Source organism: Vombatus ursinus, unplaced genomic scaffold (assembly GCF_900497805.2).
Source record: "Vombatus ursinus unplaced genomic scaffold, bare-nosed wombat genome assembly UNPS02010193.1, whole genome shotgun sequence".
NCBI lineage: Eukaryota > Metazoa > Chordata > Mammalia > Diprotodontia > Vombatidae > Vombatus > Vombatus ursinus.
This window is the reverse complement of record NW_020949971.1, coordinates 2,615,233-2,633,909: the sequence shown is the minus strand read 5'-3', so window position 1 is coordinate 2,633,909 and position 18,677 is coordinate 2,615,233. Positions and strand designations below refer to the sequence as shown.

Sequence of the window (18,677 nt, the reverse complement as noted above, 5' to 3'; positions counted from 1 at the left end):
GGTCCCCGGGAACTTTGGAGAGAGCCAGTCTGGCAGAGCGATGAGGTCGGAAGCCAGACAGCAAGGGCGTCGAGGGGAACATGGGAGAAGATGACGCACCCACCAGACAGCTTTCTCGGGGCTTCGTCACTGAAGGAAGGAGCTACGAACCACAGCCAGAAGGGACATGTGGGTCGAGCCGGGTTTTCTAAGGACGGAGGAGGCAAGGACAAGTTTGGAGGCAGCAGGGAAGGCGAAGCGAGCTGGGGGAGACAGGATGGACTAGATCACCCGTGCACCACAGGGAGGGACCGGGCTCCAGGCACGAGAGGCGCAGACAGGGCCGCGGAAGGACTCGAGAAAGCCTGTTTGGCTACGTCGTTTTGTGCAGGAGCGGGGCAATGAAGAGGGCTGGGGCTGGCCTAGAAGCGAAGCAAACACGGGAGTCTGAATTTTATACCACAGCACGGCTCCTTTCGTGCCAGGGACCCCTCTGGCAGGAACCCCATTCTCAGAAGCCCGGTTTTAAATGCATACAGTACACAGGAATACAAGGGAATCTAACTGCACCGAAGGGCAGGTACCAAAATACAATTTTTAAAAACCACACACACTCAGGGGCCTCAGAGGCATTGGCCGAGCCGCCTGGATCTGCCCTTGAGCCAGGTTCGTTTGGCAGAAGTGGGACGGACGTGGGGAGTGGGCCGAGGAGGGGCCCATGCAGTTATCTGGGTGGGAGTCGAGGAGGGCCCGAGAGCGCCAGAGGTCAGAGACGCTGGAAGTACAACAGCTGGGTATCTGAGAGGCGGCAAGCAGAGGGAGGAGCCTGGGACAATCTCTGGAAAGATGACGGCGCCTTCGTCTGCAATGGCAGTGAACCTTCCGGGAATTTACGGAGAGGCCAGAGGGAGCAAAGGGCTCGGGACAGAGCAACGTGCACGTAGAGAGTGTAGTGTGGACGACGACGGACAGAGAGATGGAGGAAAGGCCAGGCCGGACGCAGAGAACAATGCCGAGACAAAAGGGAGGGGCAGAGAAGGTGAAGTGGAGCAGGGGTCAAGAAGGAGAACAGTTCAGATTTAGCATTTCAGGGATTATTCAGATACAGGGGGGAAGTCTTAGAAACGTGAAAACAAAACGTATCAATCAAATCCATTTTTAAAAAAGAAATCATGGGTGACTTTGGAGATAGCAGTTTAGGATGAACAATGAGGTTGGAAACCAGACCACAGAGGCCGAGGAGAGGAAATGGGAGCAACCAGGAGAAAAAGGCCAAGGCAGACGGCAGACAAGATGGCAGGGTGCCTCATCTGGGTCAGAGCAAGGTGTCATCACTCCCTCCTTTTTAGAAGAGGCCCAGTGACACCACAGGCCGTGGCCTGAAGGGCAGCGAGGCGTAGCTGCGCACAGCCTCTCCGGAATCATGGAAGTCCAGGGACGAGACAAAAGTCAGGACACACGGCGATGGCCCGGGATGCAGGGGTGACCTTGGCGTCTTCCATGTCTGACTGCGCTCTGAGCGCTCCTCAGCACCTGCTTCAGCCGCCTTCAAGGCCGCTGGAACAAACTGTCCTCACCCGCTCATCCCACTGAGGGAAGTCTTCACGCGCTTGGGATAGACACCCCCTAACTCACTGACAGGTCTGAGGCCTGGCAGTTACCCTCAGCCTGGGTTAGCCCGTCAGCCAAGATGGTTTGCCATCTTGTGTGGTTGCTAGGCATGCTACAGCTTCTTGGAGCTAGATGGCACAAGTAGATAGGGTGCTGGGCCTGGAGTCAGGAAGACCCGAGTTTAAAACCGCCTCAGAACTTCCTAGCTGAGAGACTCTGGCCAAGTCACTTAACCTCATCCGCTTCAGTTTCTTCATCTGTCAAATGAGCCGGAGAAGGAAATGGCATACCACTCTAATATCTCTGCCAAGAAAACCCCAAATGGGGTCAGGAAGTGTTGGACATAACAAGAAAAGTTGGGCAAGTCACTGCTCAGTGCTTTAGACCAGGGGTGTCAAGCACCTGCCCCCCCCCAACCCTCCTGAGTGCTGTTGAATCAGATTAAAATGCCAAGAAAGTACTGGGGATGGAGGGAGGCAGTGAGGGTGCATCTACTCCTGTTCCTCCCTCAATGCTCGTGCCTTCCCTCCCAAACTATCTGGCAGTAAACTGTGATGTAAATCCTTGCTGTCCGCCCATCTCAGAGTGGATACCCTGCTCAGTACAGGATGCTTCCAGTTTTGTGCAGCCTTGCCTGGTACCCAGCACGCAGTAGGCACTTAATAAGCCCTCCTCATTGGCTGACTGGTCACGCTGGGAACGTCCTCCTTCCATTTGGATCTCCACCTTCCTTGATGCCGATGGTCTGGGTCACTGAAGAGTGTTCTCTTGGAGGCTGTCTTGACCAAAGGACCTTGGATGGTTTTAACAAAGGCACAGGAGACCCCTGCTGAAGGCGAATGCTTCTAGCTACTCCCCTTGCCTCTGAAAATGAAGGTGCCGCATTTCAGAGAAGCTAAACTAGCTAAACAAAGCACCACATGTGCTGCAGCTGCCGAGTCCTGGGGACGCCACCTCCATGCCAGTCTACTGATCTGTCTCTGGCAGCCAGTGCCCCTAGAGAAGGCCTGTGAGATGGCATCCCTGAGTCAATTTTTTTTTTGGCAAGGCAACTGGGGTTAAGTGACTCGCCCAGGGTCACACAGCTAGTAAGGGTCAAGTGTCCAGTCTGAGGCCGGATTTGAACTTGGGTCCTCCTGACTCCAGGGCCAGTGCCCTATCCACTGGGCCACCTAGCTGCCCCTCAATTTTTTTTTAATCCAAACTATAAACCGAGTGGACCTTGTACTCACTGTACCTTTCAGAGTGCTGTGGGACCACAAGGGCGGGGTCAGCCACGGAGATCCCTGCAGACCTCTGCCGGCACTGGCTGTTTTCAGCCAGACCCTGTAAAGACTAGGGGCAAGGTCGGTTTTGACACTCTCTTTTTTGTTTAAGAACAGTGGGGTTTTCCTTTAAACTTCTGGAATCTCCCTCCTCCCTGAGAAATCCCGTAAAACAGGGGTCCTTACCTGGGGACAGAAACATGACATCTCCCCTTCCACCAGCCTCTAACTGAAGCTTGGCATTTCCTCCAATTGGGAGCGTAAAAAACAAATCAAAACCAAAGCCCTCGCCTGGAGGAGGGCCCCACAGGTCCCAGCAGACTGCCCCAAGGGTCCAGGCCACAGGAGATACAAAGTGACCCCTTGAAGCGTCCACTGGTGAGTACTTGGCTACTCTAACTCCTTTCTTTTCTCTGGGGTTTTGCTGATTCTCTCTCCATGCTTCTCCTTGTTCCTCCGAGGCCTCGCTGGCATCCCACCCTTTCACGTGCACATATCCTCTTCTGCAGATGATTCCCAGTCCTGCTACACAATCCCAGTCTCTCTCCAAACATCACTCTCACAAGTCCAACTGCCTCCTGGGTATCTCTACGTGGCCACTCCAAACCAGAACCCCCAGCCCCAGCACATCCCTCCATCTCCCCCCGTTTCCTCACTGTTTCTGTCCTTCTAGTCGTCCACATGTGCAATCTCAGAGTCACTCTCCACACGCCTACCGTGTCCAAATAACTGGCAAGTCTCACGGATTCTCTCCGCCTCACCTCTCTTCAGCTTTCCCAGAAGCTCTGCTCAGTCATTATCTTGGCCCATGCCCTTTGTGATTCTCCCCTGGATTCTCTCCCTAGCTTCCTTCTCACTGGTCTCCCTGATTCAAGGCTACTAATTATGTGCCTTTATGTGCCTCTCTACCACATATGCCTTATTACCACGCTGCAAGGTAAGTGTTATTTAAAAAGGACAGATTCTAAATTTGCTTACAAAGTGAATACTAGACATTCAATTGAAGAAGCATTTATTACAAGGCTGTGCACACAGTACTGTGTTAAGCACTGGGGGATATCCCAGAATGTGTGGTTCCTGCTCCCACAGGGTACACAGTAGAGTGGTGAGAGATGAAACCTCCTAGATGAAGTAACATCTTGGAGAAGATACGAACTCCTTCTCCCTCAGAAGCTTGTACCCCTCAAAGATGTTGCTGTGGCGATGAAGTTCCTAACTCGAAGCAATGCCTTTGGGCTTGGCTTTTAAGAGAGGCCAGACAGACAGACACTTGTTTTCCTAGAGGCATGTAACCAAGAAGCCCTTTTCAGGGAATGTCATGGCCCAAGGAGGAAGGCAGAGCTGGTTTGACATTTCTGAGGCCATGCTGGGAAATCCAGAAATGCCAACTGGCACCCATAGACCGACGAGGACGTTCCTGACCTACAAAGGAATTTCTGGACTAAACCAAGAACCTGGGCCAAGCTTTGAGTTGCAGGAGTCAGAACCAGAAAGCAAGAAATCTCGGTGTCACGGTAAGGAGAAGCAAACACAGACGTGGTACCTGGATACTCTGGGTTCCACGGTCAGACTCTGTAGGCCTGGGCATGGGGTTCTCTGGTATCCCTGGATTCTTTCCCTGTGTTGTATGGAGAAGGCTACTTAAAACAGGTTGTAAGTATGGAGGGCAGGCCGTATGTAGAGATGCCCAGAGAAAGGAGACTTCTATAAAGGCTGAGGCAAATGGTCTCTATGATGACCTTTATTAGGTGGGAAGAAGACAATTCTCAATGTTTTTCCTTGGAGGGGAGAGGAATCAGGGCAGGCTTCCTGGAGGACATGGCATTTGAACTACAAAGGATAGGGTAAGAATTTAACAGGGATAGGCTGGAATGAGGAGGCCACAGAGAGTAGAAAAGGATGAAGATGGGAACGGCGGCTGGTGACAGACCCTGAACACAATGAAGGATTTCAGTTTTAACTCAATGGACAAGATAGAGTCACGGAAGACTGCTGAGCAGGGACAGGCCATCAACAGATCTGTGTATAAGCACACTAAGTCTGCCAGCGGGATGAGAGTCAGATTACATAGGTGGTAAGGGAGAGAAGGTAAGGAGCATAGATGGAAATAGTTTATGGTTTTATATATACTGTGTGTATGACAATGTTCCACCAAGACTTTCAGTTGAACTCTTGGAAATAACAATTGTAAGGAAAAGGAAACCAGCCCCACTGGCCTCCTCCCCTATGCTATTCCATCTCCTGTCCCCATGTTTGCTTCTGCACTAAATCTGCATGATGCCCTTCCCCCGTCTCCCTGACATGGAGGTCCTCCCTCCCGAGATTTATCTTGGATTCTTTTGGTGTAAACCTCCAGATGCCTGGGTGGTCTCCTCATTAGAACAGAAAGGGCCCAAGGGCAGGGACTTTCACTTTTGCCTTTCTATCCCTAGAGGCTGGTATGTTTCATCATGCTGGCTGAGGCCCCACATGGTCCACCTTGAGCATGACCACTGCAGAAATGTCTGTGTGAGACTGGCTTTTGGAGCCTTCCCCAAATGCGGTGCTGGGTCCAGATCACTGGTCTGGCTGGCAGCTAGCATCCATTGGCGAGCCAGCTAGTGACTGCCCCGCTCAGTTCTTCATCCGTCAAGTGAGGGATTTGGACGAGCGCTCTTGACAACAGCCCCCAGCTCTGAAGAACTGCTGAAAGGCCAGTCCACACAGGGTGACTGCGGTTTGCAGGCGCCACGTGCTCATGTCTATACTCCTAGCTCTACTGGGTCAATGGATGGAACCTCCAGAAGTGATTTCAGTTCTTAACTGCTGACAAGTCCCCTTCTCACAAGTGAATGACTGCAAATCAATAAGGGACTCCAAATTCAGGTTTAAAGAGGAAATGGGCTTCCACAGTCTAATTACACTTCACATAAAACAACATACATTTGAGTGTATTCACAAAAAGAAGTGAGATGAGTAGGTGCCAATTTGCTACAGAATGAAAACACCTACATCTTATGAAACATCAATAGCTTACATCATCAGTAGTGGCAAGGCTTTCACTGGGAGTCAGTTCTGAGTTCGAGGCTATCCAAGTAGTAGAGTTCACTGATTTGGCATTTTCACCTCCTTTTTCATTAGTCTCAGAAATATGCCTGTTGACTATGTCCTAAACAAAGAAATAAGGCAGTTAATTACTTAAATAATAATAAAGATCTAGTATTAATAAACAATAATTTTAATGATAATAAATAATTTTTCAGTATGCCACATTTAAACGTACTAGCCCTTTTAAAATGGAGACAATCAAGGCAATATAAGGTATGAAGTCACTTTTTTGGAAGAGAATTTACATTACGGGCCAGGACGTGCAGCTACAGCAGTAACGTAGCCACAAAGTACAGAGAACAGACAGAGAAGAACGCTGGTCCACAGGGACGCCCCTGTGCAGACACAGAGGGAAGTAAAGGCCCAGGCCGAGGGGAGTCGAGGCCCTTCTTTACCTGCAGCGCATACAGTGCCCTCTGTCTCAAATAGTCTGTGTTAAGTAGCTGGAGTTCATGGAAAAGCTCAATGAGAAAATGAGGACGGGATTCATTTTGAGAAATCAACGTTGCTACTTCAGAATAAATAGTATCTCTCAAAGCTTCAAACATAGAAAAATCACTTCCAGTTTCTGGAAGACAGAAAAGATCAGACAATCAAAACGGATGAACTGTTGGACACTTCCTCCTAGTGACTAGTGACAGCGCTAGCTTTCCAGGCCTTTCCTGTCCTCCCAAGCTGCGAGTTACTGAGGGTGGCGTTTTGAGGATGAAGTGAGTGCTGTCTCTTCTTCCACACAGTGCTTCAAGCCTGCAACACAGTCTCACAAACTCACTTTCCTCCACATTTCTGTGTTTTTTCTAACAGAACTTAATGGAAACTTTACTCAGTACATTCATGAGATGAGACACATGGTTTTCTGCAGGTCTGCCCAGAGAGGTGGTGACAGAACCACACACACACACCAGCTTTTCCTGGAAAGGCCAAGAAGGTCATTCCTAGAGTCACCGAATTTTGGAGCTGGAACAGCTCCTTTTAAAATGGTGGGAACTAAGTGACTTGACCAAGGCCACACAATGAGCTACTCTGAAATACACACTCTGGAAAATTCAGTAAACAAAAAGTCAAGGTTCTCTGCTTCTCTGCACACATGCACACACGCGCACACACACACGCACACACACACATGCACACACACACACACACACGCACACAACACAAAATCAACAGCTCATATCGTCTTATCCATGAGTGACATCTTTTCATCTCAGTAAACGGTTACTTTTTATACTAATGGATATGTTCAATTGGAGGAGGGCCTGTGTAGCTGACCCCTCTTAGACTTGGAATTCTGGGGGTCACAATGGGTGAGGAATGCAGTCTGCTGCTTCCTGGAGCCCACCTTCTGAAGGCTGTCGACGCTCTTCACTTGGAAGTGTCCCTAAGATGTTCAAAAGCAGGCTCTGCTTGCTTTCCTTCCCCACTCTTAAATGTTAAACCGCCCTCCTGTTCCTTCCTCACTGATTGTTGCTATAGAACTACAGCAGTATTAAAAGACAGTAAGTCTCCGGTTTAAATACAAGAATGACACTCCAGAAAACTCTCTGAAAGCCTGTATAATTTGAAACTCTGTATAATCAGACTGTCATTGACTTCTATGGGAGATATTACTAATCGAAAACTCAGCCAAGTCTAGAATTTTGGCCTCTCCAAGGCAAATACAAGGAACCAGGAATAATTCCAAATTCTACTTTCTGGAAAATGGTGCTTTAAATATCTCATAACTACACGCTACATAACTCAAAAAGTCAAGCTGAAAACCACACACCTGCATGCGTGCACGCAGATATGTACACTTGTAAACAGACCCACACACATGCACGCAGGTGTACAGACACACACACCCACACTGTCCTACCAAGTAGAAGTTGGCCATAGTAACTGAAATTATAAAATTATCAGATTCCTCAAACAGTGGGTTTTTTTGTTTGTTTAAACAATTTTTTTTAGTCAAATACTCGCTCACAGATACATTAAACTGCACCTAATGCAGAGAGTAAATTGATAGCACTGAGTCTGGGATGAGAAATTCGGACAGAGATTTTTCTTCAGAAATTGAAATGAAGCAGTTGGTGCATTACCTGGCGCTTCCTTGCATGTATTTCTGTTAGACTGCTGAAGTATTCTCCTAGCATGTGCTGTAGGGAAAGGGGGAAGGGACAGATACAACGATGAACACAAAATGTGGATGAGTAGTAAACACAGGGTTTATCTATGAGTCACTGAAATTTAAAAAAAAAAACAAACTCCCTCTTTAAAGTTGTTTTTGAGACCAAAGGAGGAGCTTCTTATAGTTTTACTCATTTTGAATTCTGTCACCATGTAAAGGCAATCATCCCATCACAAAAGCCCCAAAAGATCCACCACAGAAAATGGTGACTGACCCAGCACCAGCAAGCGTGACTCTACCTTCTGTGTTCAGGGTGGGGACAAGGCAGCCCGTTGCCTCGGTCAAAGGAAGAGGAAACCTCTCCTCTGTTCACCTGAACCCTCAGCTTTGGCTGGCCTCCAAGAGGCAAGACTTGGCCCGGCCGCCTCTGGAGGTCAGGGACCTCCAGAATGGAAGGACACTTCAGGCCCAGGTCCACTCAGGAGCACCAAGGGATGTGGGAGCTAGCAGGCCTCTAGTTTAAGCCCCACTGTAGGCAGGAGCTCATTACCAGTCTCTGCTTGAGGCCTTCTCAGGAGGGGGAAGTCACCCTTACCCTCGGGGAGCTCACTCTGCTGCGGACAGTTCTAATGGTTTGCAAGTGATCCTTACCTCTGAACTTTTTACAAACCACCCCCTCTGGTCTTGGTTCTGTTCCCTGGGATCAAGCAGAACAATCTACCCTACTTGTGCCGGAAAGCTCTTCCAACCCCTAAAGATAGCTTTTATGCACCCACAACTCTTCTTCCCGCCACGCACCCCTGATTCAGCCACACTGCACACTCCCTCTGCACGTGGATACCAGCACTGAACGTGGTCCTCCATGTGGGGGTCTGGCTGGTTCTGCAGAGGACAGCAGGACCCCCCCCACGCCCAGGCCGAGGCTCCGTGCCTCACCCAAGGCAGCATGAGCCTGCATTGGCTTCCCTGATGGACACATCCAGGGATGCCAAGGAAGCTCACGGCACAGCCACGCCCCCAGCTGCTTCTGCCGATGAACGATGCTCTAGGCACTTCTTCTCCATCTCGTACTTCATGTCAGTTCCTGCGTCTTACATCAAATTCGGGCCATACTCATAATTATAGCCCTTGAGGGAGGGTGCAATATATCATAATAGATCGATTTTAAGTGAGGAAGCCATCCTTTTGTGGAGGTGGGAAGGCCCACAGGTGCCACTGATTGACATGGTTTTGGACTTCTTCAATGAACTGATAGGTTGTGCTGACTTTTTTTTGACACTCTCCCAAAAAAACACTACTTGTCACATGGGAGGACTCTCTGAGAGGGGGAAGGGAAGGGACAGATGGAACACTGTGGTGATGGAAGAAACAAAAAAAGTCAATAAAACTTATTTAAACCAAGTTAGTGGAGGGATAGAGGTTGGTGGTAACAGACCACGTGGACCAAAACAGAAAACAGGTAAGGAGTTTGGGAAACACTGATCTCAGCCTGGCCCGGAAGGAGCTCTCCTTCAGCCGGACATCGGCCCGAGCCCTTGGCTGCATGACGTACAACAGCTCACCATCATCTTGACTATGACAGTCTCGCCCTTCCAAAGGCAGAGGAAGAAATCAGGAGCCCCCCTCCCATTCGGGACTTGATTCTCATCAGTAAGGAGGGGCTGGCCGCTGAGCTGGAAGGGGCAGCCGCCTAGGCAGAAAAGCGACTGCTTTACCCTGGCATGGAGAGCTAGACAGGGCTCACACAAAGACTTAACACTTCCTACCTGTCAGGAGAGCAGATCTGAGGCACTTCAGGGAAAAGACAGGAGGATCTTGCCCGTGACCCGTGCTGGCTGTGTGACCCTGAGCAAGTCACACATGACACATCAGAGGCCTGAAGCGACTCTCCAAGGCCCTAAGGTACAGAGAAGGGGCTAACCTGCTCTGGTAAAAGGAATTTCCTCCCCTGAGAGTTCCCTAGGCCAGAGAACTCACACACACTGAGGAGGGGAAAGAGGAGAATCCTAGAAGGCAGAGGATGACGGATTGGAGAGCCCAGGCAGGGCTGGCACCTGAGAGAAGGACACGAAAGCTGCCCTCGAGGAGCCCCTGTCACCAGGACCAGATGAAGCACAGCTAGGCAGAAGGGAGAGCATCGGATGCTGATCTGTGTCGTCAGACCTCCCAGGAAGACTAGACTTCCTGGGGGGATCGTAACTGTCCTTAGGTACGAGGCCCTCTCCTCCTGGGGAGGAAGGCCACTTCTCTTCTTTACATAGCTCTAGGGCTGAGCACACAGTAGGCACTTCACAAACGCTCGCTGAGTGGATGATTCAAATGCTTTTGCCAAGAAGTGCAGGGTGCTTAGTCTCCTCACCATGATCTGACACAATACTAGAAAGGCTAGCTACAGAAATAAAAGCAGAGAGAAGTCAAAGGTATAAACAGTGGTCAAGAAAAGACAATATTATCTGATGGCAGATAACCTGATAGTTTACTTAGAAAACCCCAGAGAATCAGTAAAGAAACTAAGAAAAAGGATAATAACTTCAGATAATAGGATGTAAAATAACCCCCCAATACACAATACAAGCAGTATTTCTAGACAGTACTAATAAAAAACTCTAGAAAATGCTTGGAAACCCTGTATTCAAAATCACTACAAAACCCATAAAATATTGGAGTTGCTCTGCCAAGACAAACTCAGGATCTAACCATAAAACGCTGTCTATAGAACTAAAAGAGGCCCACTAGTGAGAGAGTCATTGTTCATGTGCGGGCCGTGCCGATGTAATAGAAATGAGGACACGTGATGCGTGGCCTAAAAGAAGCGCTTAATCAACGCTTCATTCATTCATTCATCCGTTCCCACTGACACTTACCTAGTGCTATACCCAGCTACCAAGGGTGACTTTATAGAACTAAACAAACAAATTTGAAAATTCATTTGGAGGAACAAAAACATCTAGAATCTCAAGGAGAAAAATGGAAGGGGGAAAAAAAAGGCAGGAAAGAAGGGAGCCTAACATTAGAGAGACCTAACATCACCAGATCTAAAACCAAATGATGTGACACAACACACATCAAAACAAGCTGAGCTAAATAAAACAGAGTGTGTCAGGGGAACAGCTTAAACTACCAAGACCTAGAAGGACTAGAAAAGAAAATACTGTGAAGAGTCTGAGTCTGATATGCAGTGAAAGGAAACTAGAAAGCAGCCTGGCAGAAAAGAGGTTTAGATCAACACCTTACGCCACTCCCATTCAGCCATCCAGCACCTACCAAGCGCCAGGTGCTGAGACACAAAGACAAAACTCAAAGAATAACAGCCCACAAAGAGTTTACATTCTAACGGGGGGGGGGGGGGGGGGGGGGGGAAGGAGTCAGTTCAATAGAGATAAACGTAAAGTTTGACACCTTGGTTCAAAACATCAATGTCAGAAATACAAGATGCTGAAGGCAGGGCTGGAAAGCAATTCATGGGAAAAAGATCTGGGGGTTCAACATGAGGCATGGTGTGACACCGAGGCTGACCAGTGACTCTGTTTGAGGCTTGAGGCACAAGAAGTGTCCTTGCTTGGGGAGGTCAGAAGGCGGGGGCTGTCCCAGGAGCCTCATTTTACAAAGGGTGTTGGCAGTTGAAGGTGTCCAGAAAACAACAAGGAGTGGCTGGAAAAGAGGAGTCTTGGGGAGGAGATATTAGAACTGTCTCCAAGTATTTCAAATGCCATCACCTGAAAGGATGACATTTGTTTTGCTCTGTCCTAGGAGGCAGAACCAAGAGACCAACCAAAGCTTGAGCTAAGAAAAATAGTGCTTTTCTTCCTTCCTTCTGATCTGAGCTGCCCTGAAGGAGAAGGGGCAGCATGGGGTGAGCTCCCCGTCCTCAAAGGGCTCCAAGTAAAGGCCTGTCAAGCAGGATGGGTGTTTAGGTGCAGTCTGCCTGAGGTAGTCTCTGAGATCCCTCCCATCTCTGACTCTGTATTTCTTTTCATCTACTCCAATGACAACTGATACAAATAACTAACATTTCTAAAGCACTTTAAGGTTTGCAAAGCACTTCACAAACAGGATCTCACTGGATCCTCATAACAACCTTGGCAGGGAGGTGCTATTATGTATTATTACACATTTTGCAGTTGAGGAAACTGAGGCTGCGAAAGGAAGGTGACCTGACCTGCCCAGGGCCACAGAGCCCATGAGTGTCGGCAGTCAAACTGGAGCTCAGGTCTTTCTGACTCCAAGCCCAGGACGCTGTCCATCTCTGAGAATGAGCCAGCATGGTCTGCTGGAAAACGTGGCTAACGTGCGAGTTCAGAAGCGGAAGCAGCAGTCACACACAGTCTGCAGGACTTCCAAAGATGGCTTTCACGAGTGGACAATGGAGGACATGGAGCTCAGGGCTCAGGGTTTAGAGGGGGGCTGCAAGTGCCAACAGATGTCAGCAGCAAAAAAGTGAATGTGGTCCCAGGCCACTTAGGAAGAAGGAGGTCAGACCATAGTGGGAAGACCGCATCTCGTTCTGAGCACCACAGCTTAGGAAAGATTGCATTAAGTGAGACAGGGTCTAGAGGTGGGCAGCCAGGAGAGTGACAGGCCCCAGGGCCACGCCCGATGAGGATACTAGAGATCACAGCCTGGAGAAGAGATCTGGGGCCTGGGTAGCCCTGAAGGATAACTGTTTTCAGATATCTGAGGGCTGTCATGTGCATCCCAACAATCAGAACTATCCAAAAGTGGCACAGGCTGCTCTGAGAGGAGTTCCTTGTCACTGGAAGCTTCCAGGAGGGTGCTGGAGGACAACTGTCCACATCGGGAATCATACCCCTACCTGTGGGTGCTCTGCCCAAAGGAATATACATTTTGATTTTGAGATCAAAGAGATCTCAAGCTATCTCGAGGTTTACAGGCTACATTTCTTTTTTAAGGACCATGCCTTAAACCCAAATCACTCTGGCTCTCACTGACTGGCCAACAACAGGTCCCAGCCCAAGCCTCCCTCAGTCATTGTTTGGGTTCTGAGGGTTCAGAGTGAGAGTAAATATCAATGATTTCTGTTTGGGCCAGAAACCATGAGGGTCTTTCCCTCCCAGATTGTTTTTGTTTTGTGGGTTTGTTTTTTTTTTTTTAAACTAGGTAAAAGAGGCCATTCTTTGCCCATCTCTTATTTAGCCTTAATCACTGAATTGTAGTCTCAGTTAAAAACTGAGACCTGGGAAAGATCTTAACTTAAAAAGGCCAGGGTCTCCCCCTTTATCCAGGGCCCTCTCCAGTCGTCCTGATATCTATCTGGCCACTGGACCCAGATGGCTCCGGAGGAGAAAGTGAGGCTGGTGACTTTGCACTGCCTTCCCTCACTTAAATCCAATTCACTCGCATGTCATGGCATCACCTCCCTGATGTCAAAGACAAACAACGGATGACGACTTATTGGGTACAGCACGGCGGGGAATCCTTTTTGGACAGGACTTGCACAGGACAGCTGCTCAGGTGACTTCAATTCTCAGACTCTGGGATTCTACGACTGCTGAATTACTCCAGTGCTGCTGTTTTGTATCTATGCCATCATTAACGGCAGCGGCAGCAGCCCCTGGTCTCACTTGTTAGCACCTTCATGGGAGGGCAGGACAAAGGTGAAATGCTCTGGGGATCAGCTGAAGGCACCAGAGGGAAGGCTGAGATCTGGCCCAGAATGGCCTTTGGGGCTTCGTGAGCAGGTTCTAATGATCAGGACGCACACAGAATTAAGAGATGAGGTTAGCTTTTTGGGCGTACACCTCATTTCTACATATTCTATTGAAGATTTTTTTCCTTGTTTTTGTTTTTGCTTTTTTGGTGAGGCAATCAGGGTTAAGTGACTTGCCCAGGGTCACACAGCTAGTGAGTGTCAAGTGTCTGAGGGCAGATTTGAACTCAACTTCTCCTGACTGCAAGGCCAGAGCTCTATCCCCTGTGCCATTTTGCTGCCCCTGTATTAAAGATTTCTTGCCTGCCAGGTAAGCAGGACTTTCTGGATCTTTCTTTCCTGGATCCCACGCATAAAGTCAGAAGAAGGTAAAGGATGCTTTTGAAAACCAAGGGCAGGCACACACAAAAGCAGTTGTGAATCTCACCTGGACCAGGCTGTGCCAGCCTGGCACAGCAGGCACTTCTTCCCACCCCCTTACCTGAGGACATCTCTGTTGATCGACTATATTTTATAATTTTTTCCAGCTGCTCATGATTCTTTCTGCTGAATACTTTTGCTGGAACAGGCTCCTCGGTGTGGCCTGCGTGCCTGTTCCTGCTCTTGCAAGGCTCACACGTACCAGACATACTGGCACTTTCATACCCTTAAGTGAAAAAAGGGACAAGTGTTGTCATCAGGCGCGCCTGGCTCACTGAAAGCGTCACTCGCGTTTACAGTCATTCTGAGAGTCAATGCCATCCTAGCAGAGCAGACCTGGGGCCCCAAGGATCAGGCAGGTGAAGTCCAAAGAAATGTGGAGGGGGATAAATTAGCACCTACACCCGGGGAATTTGCTCTCATCTCCCAGGTGTCTACCTGGTAAGAGATTACAAGTGAGGGTGTGGATGGAAAGGGGATCTCATCAGGATTCTTGGAAACAGCTCCAGAAAAGGGTAGAGCCAAGACTCAGGCTCATTTGGAGCCTCTCAGGCACCCCACTAAGGATGGAGGGATAGCGTGTATATAACATTAGCTGTATTCCTGACCTTGATTTAGTGGGAAATTTTAGTACGTGATCCCAAGTTTGTCATTAATAAAATGCAAATCAAACGAATGAAAACTACTTAACGTCTACAGTTAAAGAGCGTTCATTATCAGGCCTTCACGACCCTCGGTCTGGATTACTGGTGTCCTGGCTGTCGTGTGGTGAAGCCTGGCTCACTCCACCTCCACAACGGTCCTCTTCCCCCAACACAGATCCATGGTGTCTGCCTCTCACTTGGACCATTCTAGCTGTGTCCTCCCTGGTCTCTTTCCCTTCCCAGTCCATCTTTCCCACAGATGCCAAAATAAGCCTCCTAAGGCACACACCTGACCATGTCACTCAAAAGCCTCATTTCCCTCCAGCCTACAGACCGGAAGGCCTTTGGGTGGCACTGAATGCACTCTCTAACCTCCCTTCCTAACGTTATTCCACAGAACTGACGTTCATCGCCGGCTCTTCACCACACCAGGAGATGGCCATCTTTTCCCCAGGGCGGAATTCTTGGGGGCCGTCGCCAAGGCCCACCTTCTGTGGTGGGCAATGATGGCTCCAGAAAGCCTTTTCTGACCTGGAGGCAACCCTCTTACATCCTGCCTTCTTTGTTCACATGTCACAGTCTCCATTCGATCACAGACTCTTTCTTTAGGCAGGCACTGTATCATTTATCCTCCTGGCACTCCTAGCATCTAGAAGTGTCTTAAGCACAACAGTGCGTAATAGCTATGCATAGAATTCAAGAGAATTAGAGCCTTCTTATTCATTCAGCATTTTGTACGTGCAAAGAACTGCACTATGCACTAGGGAATACGCATGACACAAATCTGTCGCTAATACACTAACAAACAATCGTTGCTCATTTGTAAATGAAAGCGTTTACAGAAGACCTTCTCTCAGCTTCAGGAGCTCATGAGGGAATAAGACCCAAACACACACTCCATAGACGGAGCGCGCCAGAGGAGAGAGATCAAGGGAAATCAAGGAAGGTAAATGAGCTGGGTACCAGGGCACCTCTGGCGGAGGGCTTGTGAGGAGCTCAACAAGCAATCGGCAAGGGAAGCGTCCAGCCAAGGCCCTGCTGAGACTCTGGTGCCAGGAATGCCTGAAGGATGAAGTCTGCTGACCTCCCTAGCCTTCTATAGTGGTAATCACGAGGGATGCCCCAGGTTGGCCTGGGCAGAAAAGCAAGAGACTGTGGAGAGTAGCAAGTCAAACACCTGCACTGACGAGCAAAGCCTGGGGGCAGGGGAGAAAGAAGAGTGATGGGCGATGGGTGCAGAGCCTGGAGGTCATGTGCTAAGGGTCCAGATGTGTGGAAGGCCAGGGCTTTCCAGGCTGCCCTTGCTTTTGAGAGGCACATCCAGGAAGAAAGGTGGGGAATTTGGTTACTGCCATGAACACTTCTGGTTCAGAGAACCATGAACCATGGGAGGGGATGAGATGGAGAGGCAGCCACTGTATGTCCACAGGGGCCACAATGAGGCTGTTGAGGGAGTGGTGTGCTTGTGCGCCTTGGATCTTAAAGGGGCGTAGCTCAGAGGGATGGGACGGGGGAGCAGAGGAGGCATTAATCGAGCTGGAGCCGGGACAAAGAGGAGTGATGAGGATAAGACAAACAATTTGTAGATGGCAGAATGGTTCTATCGCTTGACCCTAAGATGGTGAGCCTGCACAAACAGGACCGGGACAGCAGCATCCTGGGGGGCAGGAGATTGCTTTTGTATGATTACAAGACTTGCAGAGTTGATCTGTTATGGACTTCACAAAAGAATGTGGACTGGAATGTTAGTGGCATTAAATGTCAACTTCTTAAATTTGACCTACGGAATTTAAAAGAAATTTAATCAAGTCAAGTACTTGATATTAGCGAGAGCAATGTGGAGGCCTGGGTTGGACACTCCCTCATCCCCGGTTACTCAGCTCCTTCCTTTGTAAGCTTGGACCTGCAGTTCCCGCACCCTGGCAGCGCCTCACGGATGGCCCCAGTCCCCAGCACTTACCGGTGCTTTTTGCTCTAGCTTTCAGCTGCACAGAAGCCTTCTTCTTCATCTTTGACTTGGGGGTCTTGTCTCTGGAGGCCAGGCTGGCCTGCGCAGACGCCTTCCGAGTTTTGAACGTTTTTGTGACCGTGGTTGGGTCGACAGGGTCAGGCATGCTGCTGAAGCTCTCCAAGGACTCTTCATCGAACTGCCGCCTTCTCTGGCCGGCCTCGAGCTGATCTGGGTGACTGCCGGGGGCAGTTTTCTGCAGAGACACTGCAAACCCAGTCTTGACTAGTGGCTTCTCGAGACCGCCTTCCTGCTCAAACAGCCGGGCCGGTCGGCGGCTATCCGCCTCCTCTTCAGGATGCTTCTGGTTTCTGACCAGGAGAACAAAAGAATTTTTACCTGACACACTTCTCCACTCTCCATTCCCAGAGGCAATTCCTCATATTTGACACCGAGAGGTGAACGTGGGGGCACAGAATCGCCGGGGGCCAGTCGCCAGAATGTTTCCACAGAATTCTGCACCACAACCTACGGGAATGCTGCCTAAGTGGAGCTGCCAACCAGGCTTGTCCTAAGCCCCCAAAGCACAAGATCTTTCTTTCTCTGGCATGAGAGTGCAGCAGAGAGCAGACAGGAGTGCAGTTACTCCCAGGAAAAATGGGCTCTGAAGTGGAGAAGAGGGACAGGACTGAAGGCCAGCGAGTTCAGACAGAACCGAGGGCTGTCAAGGCCCATATGCTGCCCTGCTGGTCCGGAGACACACCCCACCCCGATGGTTATTCTGGGCCTGTGCTGAGCCCCAAAGGTACAAACCCACCAGGTGAGGAAGATTCCAGAGAAGCCTGTTATCCCATGGAGTCTGCTTACATTGAGGGAGCCCCAGCTCCTGCCCAAGAAAAGCAGGACCCCAACACTGCCCATGGACGTCTGATCAAACTGGATGTTCAGATCTACCCCAAGAAGAGTCTCCCGCACTCCTGGTACTGCTTCCAGAGCTGGGGTGGCTGGAAGGAGGACCCAGCATTTGTCTGCCAAACAAATGGCCAAAGCCTGAGAACTACCCCCAAAACCCAGCTGGCTGAAAAAGGGGACCCGCCAGACAGGAAGATGAATGAAAAAAGAGGCAGGCTTACTTCTCTGTACATGTGCATGAAAGATGGGGTCTGCCTGGAAAACGCATTGTTATAGTCCAGAAAACCTGTTTGGGTTTATTTCTTGTTTGGTTTCTGGTTCTATGGCATAGACCTGCTCTGTCCAACAGGATGTTTTATGCCTCCTGCCCTTCTTATTTTTAGTGCCCCAAACCTGCATCTCAAAACATCTAGGCTAGAACATTAAGTAGAACCCCTTGTCTGGGAAACCAAGCACAACTGTCTGAAGAAGATTCCAGGGCCCTAGAATGCCCCTTTTTGAGCTGCTCTGAGGCCAGCGCTGTCCAGCTGCCCTGAAGCACGGACCTAGGAACATGCCCACCACTGGGGGGAGCCTCTTCAAACCCTTTGCGTGGACTCGCTCGTGCTGCCGTGACGTACAGCATCACAGGATGGAGCCCTTTCACTCTGCAGCCCCGGCCCCTAGAGGTGTGTGCGCGTGCATGCGTGTGTGCTCTGAAGTCGGGCTCTCACGGAGCAGAGATAAAAAACAGTAAAGGGGGGAAGGGGTGTTTGTGCGCACACCAATGGGCTAAGGCCACCAGCGTCCCAGGAGGGATCCTAGGCCAGGAGGCCACTTAGACTGTGGCCACCCTAGAACCAAGCCTTCAACCGGCTGATCCCTGTGGCCAGCGGCACTTGAGGTCACAGCTCCCCTTCTTGGCTGCCCTGTGAATATCCTTCACAATTACACTTTCAAAGTGTGCACTGATGTATCAAAGGTTGAGCACGTGCACACGCGCGCACGCGCACACACACACACACACACACACACACACACACACACACACACACAC

The 18,677-nt window shown here is 49.7% G+C and overlaps 1 protein-coding gene across 17 annotated transcripts in view; it reads right to left on the bottom strand.

Moving 5' to 3' along the window:
* The window catches only part of PCM1 (pericentriolar material 1), an 80,464-nt gene that overhangs the window by 16,499 nt on the left and 45,288 nt on the right, over positions 1-18,677 (bottom strand). For 10 of the 17 annotated variants that reach the window (XM_027853608.1, XM_027853612.1, XM_027853611.1 and 7 more), the window contains 5 exons: positions 16,742-17,100; positions 14,199-14,363; positions 8,021-8,077; positions 6,338-6,510; positions 5,872-6,003 (listed from right to left, as the gene is read on the bottom strand). In XM_027853608.1, the coding sequence (XP_027709409.1) occupies positions 5,872-6,003; positions 6,338-6,510; positions 8,021-8,077; positions 14,199-14,363; positions 16,742-17,100 (886 nt within the window). The remainder of the gene's footprint in view (positions 1-5,871; positions 6,004-6,337; positions 6,511-8,020; positions 8,078-14,198; positions 14,364-16,741; positions 17,101-18,677) is intronic. The other 7 variants (XM_027853610.1, XM_027853619.1, XM_027853622.1 and 4 more) reach the window with 3 other exon arrangements.